The sequence below is a fragment of the Schistocerca americana genome, chromosome 3, assembly GCF_021461395.2.
Source record: "Schistocerca americana isolate TAMUIC-IGC-003095 chromosome 3, iqSchAmer2.1, whole genome shotgun sequence".
NCBI lineage: Eukaryota > Metazoa > Arthropoda > Insecta > Orthoptera > Acrididae > Schistocerca > Schistocerca americana.
Genome location: NC_060121.1, coordinates 531,337,864 through 531,352,990, shown reverse-complemented (window position 1 = coordinate 531,352,990; position 15,127 = coordinate 531,337,864). Strand labels below are relative to the sequence as shown.

General features: G+C 37.3%; 1 protein-coding gene and 1 long non-coding RNA gene across 2 annotated transcripts in view; both read right to left on the bottom strand.

Moving 5' to 3' along the window:
- Window positions 1–9,002, bottom strand: part of LOC124605738 (uncharacterized protein C7orf50) — a 37,144-nt gene extending 28,142 nt beyond the window's left edge. The window contains exon 1 of the mRNA XM_047137617.1: window positions 8,839–9,002. Within this exon, the coding sequence (XP_046993573.1) occupies window positions 8,839–8,852 (14 nt within the window). The 5' untranslated portion in view covers window positions 8,853–9,002. The remainder of the gene's footprint in view (window positions 1–8,838) is intronic.
- LOC124605739 lies at window positions 7,828–8,828 on the bottom strand. Its single transcript, XR_006978674.1, has 3 exons — window positions 8,480–8,828; window positions 8,113–8,385; window positions 7,828–8,016 (listed from the first exon to the last, which is right to left on the bottom strand). It is a non-coding gene; the product is annotated as an uncharacterized LOC124605739 (long non-coding RNA).
- Window positions 9,003–15,127: the final 6,125 nt, after the last annotated feature.

The window sequence follows — 15,127 nt, the reverse complement described above, 5'->3', positions numbered from 1 at the left end:
TAAAGAAGACTGCCAGATTGAACTGGCAACGGGAAGCTCAAGACTGGCAGAAACAGAAGAATCTACAGGAAACCTACGTTGTACGCAGACTCAAAGAGGGCTCATCACCAAGTCATTGAACTGGCTGATGTTGATTCTAAGTCCATACAGGTTGTACCAGTAAGAATGGTCAATATTCTGGGATATGACAGGAATGATCATTTGAAGCAAAAAGTGTAGTAAACATGGTCTATACAACACATGCATTTAGTGCTATGAGCACTACTACATCTTCAATACAATGAAACAAATCTCTTCTACTGAAAGCTCTTCGCTTTCCATATTTTGACAGGGGCAATATGGACCAAAAGAAGAACAAACTGTTTAGTGAACATGGGGTTTAATATGCATATGCCTCTCTCAAGAGCTACGAACACTTACTCAGCAGGAGAGGTATGTTTCACAGTAGCAAAGATAAAGATGTGCTCATAGATCCTAAGATTTATATTTTAAACCCATGTTCACCATACTTTTCTTGCTCCAAATGACCGTTCTTGTTATATCCCTGAATATTGACCATTCCTCCTGGGATACCCTGTATAGTAATGATGGTTGTTTTGCAGGAAACAACTCAAGGGCCAGACATCTCCAGATCCTGTTTTGTCTATGAAAGACTGCAGCAGAAGACAGACATGGAATCTCCAAAACTGTAAATGACAGGGCATTAGTAAAGACGAAACTTAAGACTGACCTGACATATCATACCAACTAAACAGAAACAGGGTAAGGAACTGAACAACAAATTGAACAACTTGTAAATCAATCTATTATTCAAGCAACAATTGGGTGAATTTAAATTCATACAAACTGCTTGAAAATATTCATTGCTTTCTTCTGGCAAATGCAATCACTGCCAGTGTTATACAAATGTTGAGGGAAGAACAAAATTGTCTTGAGAGAACAACTTATATCCCATAAACAGAAAGATATATTGACCCAAGTAATTCCCTTGCCATAACTTCCATAGTCGCCGTCCTCAGATGTATGAAGTTAGCATTTGAGTTATTCACAGACATCTGTGCTTAGTTTGACTGAGAAAAACAGCTAGGGAAGTTGTCAAAATGTGCTATCACTATGCCAACAAATCTTGAAACAACAGAAGGTGGAAATACTTTTGCACGAAACAGTCGTTTCCAAATGGCATTGAAAGGTTAACTGAACGACAGAGTTCAACTGAATATGCACACCACGTCATACTGTAAAGCTTCCTATTTTGTATTCATACTCATTCACAAGAGTTACATTTACATTAGTAGTATTCCATGGATGATGCCAAGGGCATAATACATATCACTTCAGGCAGGGGGGTTACCTTCATAGTCTCGGATGTTATTGAATTTAGCATGTGTTGTAAGTCAGGAGTCAGTAAGAAACACATTTTTTTTGCTTCCTTCAAAACAAAAATCCTGCCCCAAGATACCAGCCCCCAAAGATGACACTGTGAACACCATTCTGAAGATGCAAATTTTGGAAAAAAACTTTAAATGCTGTATCTCTGTAACAGTTCTAGATATTTTGTTAGAGGTTTTTTATTTGAAAGATAATTGCTTTATGATTACAATGGTATCCTCCGTTTGGCCATATCTGTCAAAGTTCTTTTACTGTCGCCTTTGAACTTTTTTTAATAATTTACATTTTTTTTCCAAAAATGCCAAGCCAGAAAAGCTAGATTTTCTCTGTTGATTAGTACCATGTAGTACTATATTCTCTGTAAATGAGAGCTTCCACTTTTTAAGTTGAACAGGTTGTATTTTAAAACTTCTTTTTTAACTTTTTTGCTTCCTTTATTGCAGTTATTTCTTCTCACAGTCATTACATTTTGTTGTAGTTTCTTGTCAGTTTCTTTGTCTTGGTTGTTCATTGCGGGTTTCTGTACTGTAGTTGTTCAGCACTAATTTGTTTACTGAAGAGGCTTCTAAGAAATCTGAGACCATCCAGTGAGTTCTGTGTTTTCGTAAGGAATTTGCCACTTGAAACAGTTGCAGTGTGTTTTGTGAAAAAGGACTGTTTGAAATATCTTCTGACTAGGGCCACAGGAGAGTGAAGTGTGCTGTCTATTTGCATATCCATTAAAGAGTGATATATAAGACAAACAAAAAAACAGACTTTGTTCAGGTTGGGAATAAGTGTTCTCATTTGAAGACTTTGTTTCAAAGTGAAGATGTTTCCAGTGACAACTTTTTGTGTTCTAAATGCTTTGACAGCAGAACACCAATGATAGTATCTGAACAAGTTGAAGCCTCCCATGGTGCAGATGATGCAGATTTTGTATCAGTAGAGAAAGAATTAAATACCCTGAATCAGTCAACTACAGAGGTAGGTGTTAGTCCTCTTAAGAAACTGTGGTCAGTTAAGTCGAGTCATAAGCTCTATGCACCAAGAAAGTGCAGGGAAATTACTGAAGCTATGGATGAACACACTACAGAAAAGCTGGCCACACTCTTCAAAGTAGAAATTCCATCTTCAGAAGAAAATGAAGCAAAGCACTCTTGCACCTCTTGCCAGAAATTTTTCACACATCAACCGAACTGTTGAAATACGTGGCAGACAAATCAAGAAATGTAAGGCCTGTAAAAGGAGTCTTTGGAAGACCAGATCCCGGTTATGGTCATCCTGTAGAAGCAGCTCAAGTTCAAATAGTGCAGTCATTTTATCCGGAAGATAAATGGGAGTGCTCTCGCCAGAGTGCCAACAAAAAAGAAATCATAGCTATAACAGATTAAGGTCTGAACGTTGTGAAAGTGAAGAGATACATGACTCGCAATATTGAAGAAACTTTTGCAATTTATAAGAGTAAAGTTTATAAAAGCAACTACACAGCTTCACATACTGGAAGATCAAAATTTTATGCACTACGACCTAAGTGGGTAGTTCCACACCCACCTAGAGATGTCTGTTTATGTGTGTACTGCGCAAATTTTGAACTTTGTGTGGTAATTTTGAAGAACTTACTGGAGCATGTGACATATGACACCTTGGTTGGGCATGTGAAGTCATTAGTAGTCTGTGATGTAAAGCAAAAGACTTGTTTGTTTCAAGAATGTGCTGACTCCCCTGGAAAGGAAGGACTGTCTTTACAGACACTTGGCCTGGCAGATGTAGCAGATAACTCTGCAGAAATTACATATGCGACATGGGACGAAAATAAACTAATTAAGAAAACTGTTGCCTTTGACAGTTTCATTGTTGAATTTGGTAAATGGTCAGTGAAACCAAAACACACCAGCATCCGAAGAAAATGCTACAAGAACACATTGCAGATGTGAAAGGGTGTGTACAGGCTGAAGATTTATGTTTAGTGCTTCACTGTAATTTTGCTGAGAACTGGTCTGTAATTCTCCCACAAGGAGTTCAAGGGTATCATTGGAGTAATGACCTGGTTTTGATTTTTACAGGAGTGACATATTTTCAAAACAAGACCACATGCGTTGCAGTTATAAGTGATGACACAGGACATGGCTCAGCACATACTTTGCTAGGAATGCGAAAAATTCTTCAACTGGAAAGAGGGGCACAGAATATCATCATTATTTCTGATGGTGCTCCTAGTCATTTTAAAAATCATTACCAGCTGTTTGAATTGAGTAAGTCGCCTGTGCCAACTGACTGGATATACAGTGCTACTGATCATGGGAAGGGGGCTTGTGATGGTGTAGGCGGCCTGCTGAAGCACCATGCTACAAAACAATCTTTCCAGACCAAATACAGCTGTGATTCAGGATGTTGAGGATTTTACGAGAGTCGTGAAATCTTACACATCCACAGCCCTCATTCTTTTGTCAAAAGAGGAAATCGAAGAATTCTGTGAACAGAAAAAAGAAGAATGGTCCAAACGAAAATACTCATGTGAAATGAATTTAGAAGACACATTTTTGGACTCAAAATGATGGGCGAACTCATACTGCATGCACTTTAAAGAGCAAGAAAGAAGAAATTTTGTTCCTTTGGCCAACACCTCAGAAACAGTATGATAATATTCAGATTCACAACCTGAGGAGGAGGATGTTTGTAGCGTGTGTGTACGACTGTGGCTGGTGGATTGCAGAGTTTATAGACACCTGTTATGAGTTAAACAAAATTGTAGTGAACTTTATGCTACCACATTGACCAGCTGCTGAAAGGACAGTAACAATGCCATCAGTGGTCACTTCCTGTTCACAATGTTTTGAAGATTGTAAGTGCTCCACTTCCTATTGGTTCAACAGGAAGGCATTACTCTATATCAAAGGAAGATACTGAAGCAGTGGAACACATTTTTAGTTCATTGACTGGCTAATTTCAGTACAAAACAAAGTGCACATAAGTTGTATAAATCGAAACCTTTGTGTCTTTAAACCTTTCACATACATTCTGGAACCATTTAAAATGCTTGAAAAATGAGACACTTACTCATCTTTCAAAACTAAAATTATGTTTTGATTTTTATGGGCCTGTTATGTGATAATGTGGCAATAAAACAGGTGTTATGTATGGAAAAAAATTTCAATTGTTTATAAAACCTGTTCAACCTAAAAGTGGAAGCTCTCATTTTCAGGGAATGTAGAACTATATGGAACTAAACAACAGAAAAAAAATCAAAATTTTATAGATTGGCATTTTTGAAAAAAAAAAAAAAAAATTCCATAAAGTATTAAAAAAAAGTTCAGAATGCTATAGTAAAAGAACTTTGAAAGTAAGTCCAAAAGGAGGATTTCTCTGTAATCATAAAGCAATTATCTTTCAAATAAAAAAAAAAACCAACAAAATATCTAGAACTGTTCCAGAGATATGGATTTTAAATTTTTTTCCAAAATTCACATCTTCAAAATGGTATGCACGGTGTCATCTTTGGAGGGCTGTATCTCTGAGCAGAATTTTTTTTTTTTTTTGAGAAAACAAAAAAAAAAATGTGTTCCTTTACTTAGTCCTTCATTTTAACATATGCTAAATTCAATAACATCCGAGACCATGAAGGTAAGATTTTTTCCTAGCATGCCTGAATTGGTATGGACTATGCCCAAGGAGAGTTGTCTCTGGGATGTAGAAATACGTCCAAGATGCACATTTTATTTAAGTGCGAATCAGTGAAATGACACTTCATTGCTTTACAGTGCTAAATCAAATTAGGAATTGACTTAAAACATTACATTTAGGAGATGCTATGAAGTTACTCTTCAGTGGAGTAGGACTTGCCAAAGAGAAATTCCTTTAACTCAGTGTTAAAGTAGCCTACATCATATTATCTATAAGGAGCAGGCAATAAAAATGAGACATGTGAAAAAAAAATAAGTGAACTGATTATTATTTCAAAAGCAATTGCCACAACTGTTAACAATTTATCCAAGTGTGAGACACAATGGTCAGTTCCTTCATGGAAAAAAAACCATGATTGTATCCAGGCACATATATCTCCCTTCCAGGGAAATGTATGGCCACAAATGTCTTTCTTTAGGGCTCCAAAAATATGGATCATATGGGGAGAGGTAGGGACTGTATGGAGGATGTGTAAGGGCTTTCTAGTGAAACTTCTGCAGTGCAGTTAAAATAAACTTGGGTCCCATAAATGATATCCCCAGTCAGAAGAATCTCCTCTGCTTACACTGGTTGAATTACTAAATATAACTAGGCCTACATGCATTCTTTTCGCTAGACATGACATTATCCACCAGTTCACTAAGATATTACCAATTCCTGAGTTTATTTAGAGAATATAGTGCTTAGAGATTATTTCGGAGAATGTAGTGAGCAACACAGTCAAATGCATTGGACAGGTCACCAAAAATACCAATCGGTGCTATTTTGTTATTTAATGCTTGAAAATTTTGTGAGTGAATATGAAAATGGCTTCCTTAGTTGAACAACTCTTCCAATATCAATACTGTTATATACTGGGATACTATTATTGCTCGGGTGAGATACTATTTTAGCTTACATCACTTTCTCAAAGATTTTAGAAAATTATCTCAGTAGTGAAATAGATGAGCAGTTAATGACATCCCTCCTATTACCTTTCTTGCAGAAGGTTCTGACAATGGCATTTTTCGATCTCTCTTTCAGAAGTGCCCCGAGTTAGTGATGTGTGTGACATTTAAAATACGGTAGGCCTTCTTATAAGGGAGCAAACCTTTCACGCAGTTTTAGAGACCATCAAATCCAGATGAGCTTTTATTTTTGAGCGAATATATAATTTTCTTAATTTCAGAAGGAAAAGCTGGTGATGCATTCACATGGGCAAAAATTTGTGACAGTTGCTTTTTGAACGTAGCACAGCTTTTCTGAATTTATTTCACAGTTTTAGTTATTACACCTATTAATAAAAAAGTACTTTACAGATAATGTTGCATAGACCTTGGAATACGCCACTAATCAACCATCTATATCTACAATCTGTGAACTACTGTAAAGTGCATCACAGTGGGTACATCCCATTGTATGAGTTAATAGGGCTTCTCCCTTTCCATTCATGAATGCAGCATAGGAAGAATAATTTGTTCAATACACCTGTGCATACTGAAATTAATCTAATCTTGTTCTCACAATCCCCATGGGATCGACATGTAGATAGTTGTAGTATATTCCTAGACCTGTGCATACTGAAATTAGTCTAATCTTGTTCTCACAATCCCTAAGGGATTGATATGTAGATAGTTGTAGTATATTCCTAGAGTAATCATTTAAAGCCAGTTCTTGAAACGTTGTTAGTAGACTTTCTCGGGATAGTTTACATCTTCAAGAGTCTCCAGTTCAGTTTCTTCAGCCTCTCTCTGACACTCTCACATCGATCGAACAAGCTTAATTCTGCTTTCAAATAGTCATCTATAACGGAAACCAAGGAGTATGTCCCCAATTTAATTCTCAAACCATTGAAGAAGATGAGTGAAACAGAAACTGTCATGCGGAGTGACTGCACGGTTAGTCCTATTTGGTAAGAGTCCCACATACTTCAGCAATATTCTGGGTGGGTCGCACAAGTGATCTATAAGCAGTCTCCTTTGTAGACTGATTCCAGTTCCCCATACTCTACCAACAAACCAAAGTCTACAACCTGCTTTACCCACGCAGAGCCTATGTAATCATTTAATTTTTATATCCCTACAATGTGTTACACCCAGGTATTTGTATGAGTTAACTGAATGTAACTGCACCTCAATGATACTAAAGTCATAGAATACTATGTTATTTCATTTTGTAAAGTGCACACTTTTATATTTCTCAACATTTGAAGCAAGTTGCCAGTTTTAGAACCACTTTAAAACCTAATCAAGATCGGACTTAATATTTACGCATGTTTTTTCATACAACATTTCATTAAAGACAAATGCATCGTCTGCAAACAGTCTGAGGTTACTATTAATATTTTCAGTGAGGTTGGGTTTCATATGAATATGTTTTTAAAATACATGATGGTTGACATGGAGGAGGGAGTTCTGTTTGAGATACCTTATTATGTTGGAGTTCGGATTAAGTTCTCAGATTCTGCAAGAAATGGATGTCAAGTATACTGGATGGTAGTTTTGTGAATCGCTTCTGCTACACTTCATATGGATAAGTGTGACCTGTTCTTTCTTCCAACTACTGAGCAAGGCTTTCTGTTCAAGGGATCTATGACAGATTATAGTTAACAGATAGGCTAACTCAGGTGTAAATTCAGTATAGAAACTGATAGGGATACCATCAGGCTCTAGGGCTTTGTTCAATTTTAACAGTTTCAGATATTTTAACAATCTGTTTCAAAAATTTGTGTGAATTCCTAAGGGACCACACTGCTGAGGTCATCAGCCCCAGATTCAGGCACTACTTACTAACACATGCACCCATGCCTGAGGAAGGACTTGGACCTCCAACAAGGGGGAGGAAAGGGGGGGGGGGAGGGGCACACAATCTGCGATATGGAGTCTCAAACCGTGCAGCCCCTCCACGTGGCAATTTCTGTTTCACTCATCTTCTTCAGTGGTGTGATTGGGGACATACTCCTGAGTTTCCTTTGTAGACGCCTATCTGAAAGAAGAATTAAGCATTTCTCCTTTCTAGTCTCAACTAGATTAACTATGTATTTTGTGAAAGATCTTCCGACAATATTCTGCTATGGCTTACCTGGTGACGCTCTAATTAGCGAGTGAGCCAGTTCAAATCATTGTAGTGGAAGAATTTTTCACGGCCAGTATTTGGATGGCATAGGCAGGTAGGGTGGTAGTGTAATGTTCGCGATCACCAGCCTTTGCGCCAATAACCTGGTTTAAATACCAAATTTCTCCACAGTGTCTCATGAAGGAGTGCATGTTACATTGTTGAAGGTGATCCATCCTTGGGGACGTAAAGCTTGGCGGCCCCCTTGGTGCTGTTCGCGAGGATTTTACCATCTTCCTTCTTTAATGATAATATAATAATAACACAACACAAATATCAGACACACACATAGTATAACAAATATTGTAATCGATCAAGCTGCAAATATACAAACAAAAGAAAAATTGTCTGCTAAGACAAGTCACTGAAGCCTTCGCCATTGCTCTCTTGACTTGCGAACATTTCACTCAGCATCTCCCTATCTACAGCATTATGCTTTGTTTCTATACTGTCCTGACATTCGTCGGCCTCATCATCTTTCAACAAGATTGTTACCGTCCAACGTCCCCTAGACTTATGACACCCTACAAATCATTCCTCTCACCACGCTCAAGACTTCGAAGAGAGAACTGTTATTTTCCAACCAGCATCCACATTCCGCCGAGCGAGAGAAGTGTGGGTTTCAACAATCGAACATCTACGAACTAAAACACAAAAAAACATAAATACTGTTGATGCTCTTATTCCACATACCCAGTAGCTGACATCAAACCAAACCACGCTCCTTCCGCACAATTCAAAACACAATACAAGGTTTGTTACATGCAGAAGCACGTGTGTTTACGGCAACAAATCAAAGCTCACATGAAACTAACACACTTCTTTTACGGCGTGAGTTCAATATCGATTTCAGTGACACGGCCAGTTCACGATCTGTCTGCACAAGAAGTCTGTCCATACCAATTATATGCAGACAGATCGTAGCGTGTGGACAGGAGATTTCCTAGCGGAAACCTGGAAGTTGGAGAGTTGAGCAAAGCTGCTCAAATTTGTGGGCGGAAATCACATAATCGCAAACAAAGCTGAGCAAGTGGGGAGGAGATCGCCACAAATCTGGCACGCAAAAAATATTAGTGTCCTTTGTCTATTTATTCTTCTTTTATTTGTCTTTGTGCACACAGTGAATTCTAAAAATGTTGACACACATCAGAGCTAAAGGAAGCTCTTTACTGAATTTATGGAAATATACAGGAGTTTATATATTTATTTATTTATATCCCATAAATCCAATACTGCGAGGCATTCGCATGGATGTAGGACGTGTCAGAATTATTACAAATAATACAAAAGGAATACATAAAAGTACCTCTTGCAAGAGGATATCTGGTATAAGACAAAATACCCATTGATAGGTACAGAAAAAATTTCATTAAAAATGGTAGATCTTAATAGCTGAATGAAAGACACAGTAATGTTAACAGTGATTGCGAGTATCGTAATGCACAATAGCACATCAAATTAGTAAATGAAAAAATCAATTACAGTTAACTCTACTGAAATATTCTTCTACCAAATAGAAGGAATTACCTAATAAATACTGTTTGAGCTGTTGTTTAAATTTGGGAAGCTCGTAGATAAGTAATTTCAGTGATGGTGGGAGAGCATTGAACACCTTGCAGCTCATGTAATGGACTCCTTTTTGTACAATAGTAAGGTTTTTTGATTCATAATGGAGGTCCATCTTCCTCCTGGTATTGTGGGTATGGTATGAATCATTGGGTTTGTATGATTGTCAATTTTTACCAATGAAACATAAAAGGGAGTAGCTATATTGGCATGCAGTTGTCAGTATCCCTAATTTTCTGAAAAGGTTCCTACAAGAATGTCTAGGCTGGACTCCGCTCATTATCCTAATAACTCTCTTTTGGGCAATGAATATTTTTTTTTGGATCGTGGCTGATTACCCCAGAAAACTATGCCATACAGAAATAGTGCATGGAAATAACTAAAATAAGCAGTTTTTGTGGTGTCTCGGTCACATACAGTGGAAATAATATGAACATCGAATGTTGCTGAACTGAGTTTTTGTGGAGGTGCAAAATATGTTCAGATCATTTTAGACTGTTGTCAATGTGTACACCCAGAAACTTGGTTGACTCAACTTGTAGTAACTCACTACCATTCAATGTAATACTTAACTGATCCTCAACTTTTTTCCTTACTTGGAAATGTACAAACTGGGTCTTGTTAACATTTAGTGATAACCCATTATTTACAAACCAATTACATACTTCACTAAAGACAATATTGGCCGATTCCTCAAGATTGAGGTTGGGAGTTTTCTTGATGAGGATAGAGGTGCCATCAGCAAAAAGAGTAAAGTGAGTTTTAAAGCTAGTATGCAAGGGAAGGTCATTGATAAAGATGAGGAAGAGAAGGGGGCCAAGTACAGAGCCCTGAGGAACACCACAGCCAATAGAGACCCAGCTAGATGACACAGAGTACCTCTCAGAGTCGTTCAACATGACCTTCTGCTTTCTTCCAGCTAGGTAGGATTTAACCCATGAGCCAACTGAGCCACTTACACCATAATATTCAGCCTTTGCTAAGAGGATTTCATGATTAACACTACCAAATGCCTTGGAAAGGTCACAGAAGATACCAACAGGAGACAATTTATTATTAAAAGACTCTAAGATTTGATAGGTAAAGGAAAAAATAGCTTGTTCTGTTGATACACCTTGTTGAAATCCGAACTGGCTACTGTTTAATACCTTTCAAAGCTTGAGGTGTTCAATAAGTCTTTTCTGAACTAATTTCTCAAGAATGTTAGAAAAGGTTGTTAAAAGGGAGATAGAACGATAGTTGGTAACATCGGCTTTATCGCCTTTTTTAAAGAGAGGTTTGAAAATAGCAAACTTTAGTATCTCAGGAACAATCCTGTGCTGGATGGATTCATTGAATATGTGGCACAGTATTTTGCTTATCGACTTATAGCACTTCTTCAGTAATCTTGAAGAGATACCGTCTGTGCCAACAGAATTCTTGCTCTTCACATCTCTAATTATATTCTCAATTTCATGTACTGTGATAGGAGACACTTTAATCTGCTTGGTTTTTTTATTAATAGCTTTTTGAAGGGGTATCATAGCTTCATTAACAGAACATGTTTTTCCAGTTTGTACTCCTGACGCCAGAAAGTGGTTGTCAAAAATGTCGGTGATTATTTCAACATTGTCATGAATGGTATCATTTGTTTTAATTTCTATTGTGTTATCTGCAGCAGGGATTTTACCCGTTTCCCTTTTTATTGTGCCCCATATGGTTTTAATTTTGTTGTTAGAGACATCAGTTTATTATTTTATAGAAATACTCTCTGCCCTTCTTAGCACTTTTTTAAGGATAGAGCAGTATATTTTGTAATGCTTTTCCTTTTCTACAGTATAACTGGATTTGAGTGAGGCATACAGATTCCTTTTCCTTCTGCAAGACGTTTTAATGCCCAGTGTTAGCCAGTTTTTATTAGAGTAGGTTTCGCGTTTGGATTTGACAGTCCTTTTAGGAAAGGCCGCTTCGAATAGGCAGATAAATTCATTTAGAAAAGCATTGTACTTGTCATTAACATTGTCAAAGAGCTCAATCTGGTCCCAGTCTACTTCTTGTAGGGAATTACAGAAGCTATTGATAGACGGTGTGTTAATTACTCTGAAAGTTTTACTGCAGGAGTAGTTCTTACGAAGAGTGCTAACATTATCAACTGCAAGAAGTTGACCATCATGGTCTGAGAGCCCATTCAATGTACATTTTACAGTTATGTTTAGAGTTCTAGTGCTGTCTAAGAAGACGTTGCCAATTCAACTTGTAGAATTAGCTGTGACTCTAGTGGGAAAATCCACCAGTGCTGTTAAGTTAAAAGAGTTCATTAAATGTGATAAATCATTTATTTCCTATTATCTGTAAGGAAGCCAACATTAAAATCGCCTACAATTATAATATCTTTTGTTTTTGCAAAGGGATGAGTTAACAGCGATTCTAACTGTTTTAGAAAAATACAAATTTTGCCTGCAGGAGCCCTATAAAATGAAAGGACAGTAATTTCAGAGAAATCAGTACAAATTGCAACTCCACAAACCTCACAATGTTGATCAATACAGTACTGACTCAAGTCTATAGATCTATAAGCTATTTTGTTCTTAACGTAAATCACCACTCCACCCTTATCTAAAGAATGTCTACAGTAAAGAACTGCTACGTTATAGTTATTCAGCTGCAGTGTGTCACAACCAAGTTTCATAAAGTGGTCACTAAAACAGATTACATCAGCATTATTAATAAAGTCCTTATCTAGAATGTTAATAGATAGTTCATCTAGTTTACTTAATGTTCTGATGGTAAACAGCAAATTTATTAGCACTGGCTGGAGATTTGGGGTGGCTGGTTGGGATAGTCTCTCTTAAAGTATTAACATTAGGCTTACTTGGAGGTGTAGTTATGACACAATTTTCCTTTCCTTGTGATGATACCATAAAAAATTCTCACTACGAACTGCAGCTTTTTTGGACCTCTGGCTCCTCCTCCTTGCAGGTGGCACTTCTCCTTGGGTTGCTGAAGATTTCTTGTCTGTTAGCTGCTCTGATGGTTCTGCAACAGTTGCAAATGATACTCTGGGTGCTGATGATGCTTCATCTTTTGGTTCTGGAACTATTCTTGATGCCAGTATATCTTCCTGAGGTGGTGCTGGAAAAGCCTCTTCTGCTTGTGGGAGTGATGATATCCCCTCTTCTTCTTCTGAAATTGTTGGAAGGTCTATTCCGGATTCTGAAGTGATTTCATGAATGATCATTGGAGCAACATTATTTATTGATGCAACCACTTCTGATGAGGGTGATTTTCTTCAGTTGATTCAGGTTTTGCTGCCCTTGTTGAAGTCTCTGTTGTGTCAGCAATTAATCCTGGTAGTGCTGCCACAGGTGTTGGCTCTCTTGAATTCGCTGATGATGGTGAATTTGCTAATGCTATTAATAGTGAGTCCACTGTTGGGAGTTGAGTTGTTACAGTAATTTTGGAAAGTTGAGCTGTTGCACATGGTGGTGTTTGCTGAGGTACTGAAGGTTGAGCTGTTCTAGGCGAGTAATTTAGTTTTTTGGTACTAACAGGCAGCATTTCCATAATTTTTCTGCAGAGAAGTTTCTTGCCCTTTCTGTTAAGGTGCAATCCATGTCTCATGAAGCTGTCTCTAAATAGGAAGTCAACAGACAGAAACTGATTATTTAGATACAGTTTATATGTATTTTCGAACTGTTCATTAGCCTTGGTTATTTCTTTGTTTACGCACGATTCAAATGTAAGGTCATGTCTATGTGGAATTCCCATAACTATAATTGCTTTACTATTATTAGAATCGAGTATCCTCTTCAAGTTTTGGACAGGACTCGACAATTCATTTTTATAAACGTTGTTGGCTCCCCCCACTATTGTTGCATATTCATTTATATTTGTTGGAGACCCGTCTTTTATGTTTTTCCCGAATCCATACAAGGATGCTCCTAGTTTCACATAACTGCAAACTTTAACATCGTGATCTTCACGTAAGATTTTTGCTAATCCATGACCGTGACTATCTGAGTGGATATTTACCTTAAGGGATTTCTTCTCTGATGCAATTTTATTTGACAATACAGTAGCAAATGAGTATTCTCTTCAAGAACACTGAAATGATTATTTAATGGCACTTGGACGACAGATTCGTTTGGTTTTCGATGAGTGAACTTTTTAGGCCTATTAAACTCAGCACAACTTTTATTTGGCGATGTATTAACACTGTGCAGTGACTGAAGATATACCAAGTCCTGTTTTAGCTTTACTATGTCGTCACACTGAATGTCAATGATTTTTTTTCTTTTGTTGCTAATTTATACAGAATATCGTCCAAATTTTGTTCCATGTGTTTGTGGAGAATTAAGGTATACAGCGATTGAGATGAGAAGGCAAGTGTTTATAATAATTTAATAGAGGAGATAAGAGCAGCTCACCCTATGACCAACAAAGAATCTGTAATTCAAGAAAAATCGTTGCAGACTAAATCAAAATTCCCTGTTTCGTCTGCTCTGCACTTAAAAATCTCTGTCATTACGTTGTCAATGACACTTTCATTCAGTACTTTCCTAAACCATAATCTTTCGTGGCAGTGTAATTAAAATAAAATATTTATTCTACAGATGAGCGGAGTCAGAATATTTTTTATAAGTTGATAAAGGAACATCATACAGCAGTGCATAAGAGACATGCGGATTCCTACATTTCTGTATCAAAACATTTACTCCCTACTGTAGTATGGGGTACATAACAAGAGTGAATTAAAGGTAAACAGTACACTTTACTGCCACCACACTAAAAGTAAAACTTCCAAAGTGATAGAATAGCACAGAGAGGCAACATAGAAACCAGAGTGAAGTAAACTGAACTACGCTGCACAACATTTGGTGCAGGGAAAATAAAGGGGCGTGGTACATGATTGTGTGTAATGAAATTATCACCTCCATAGAAATTACGAAATAAATTTCACCTGTTAGCGTTTGCCAATTATAGCCATAGACTGTATATCTTTTGAGCACAGCACACTAACACTTTATGTACACCTTCTCTCGAGTGCAGAATGCCTCCACAAAACATGGCGGCTAATAGTACTGCGTGGAGTGCTAAATACCATGCTAAAGTCTCTGTAAGTATTTTCTTGCTCTTTGGAAACTTCCCATATAGAACATGAATCCCTATCTACAATGCAGAAAGCCGTCTTATACAGGGTGGTTACAATTAAACTTCCAAACCACTGTAGAAATAATACACTGATCAGAATGACGTCAAATTGCAACGGAGTATTATCAGAGAATGGGGAAAAGTTATGGTAGAAGAAAAATAGTTAAAAAATGGAGCAATACATGGGGCTGTAAGTGTCATAATTTAATAATGACCGACTACAAATGACAAATGAATCATACAGCAATGCCTAAGGTGTACATCTGATGTTAAACAAACTGTACTA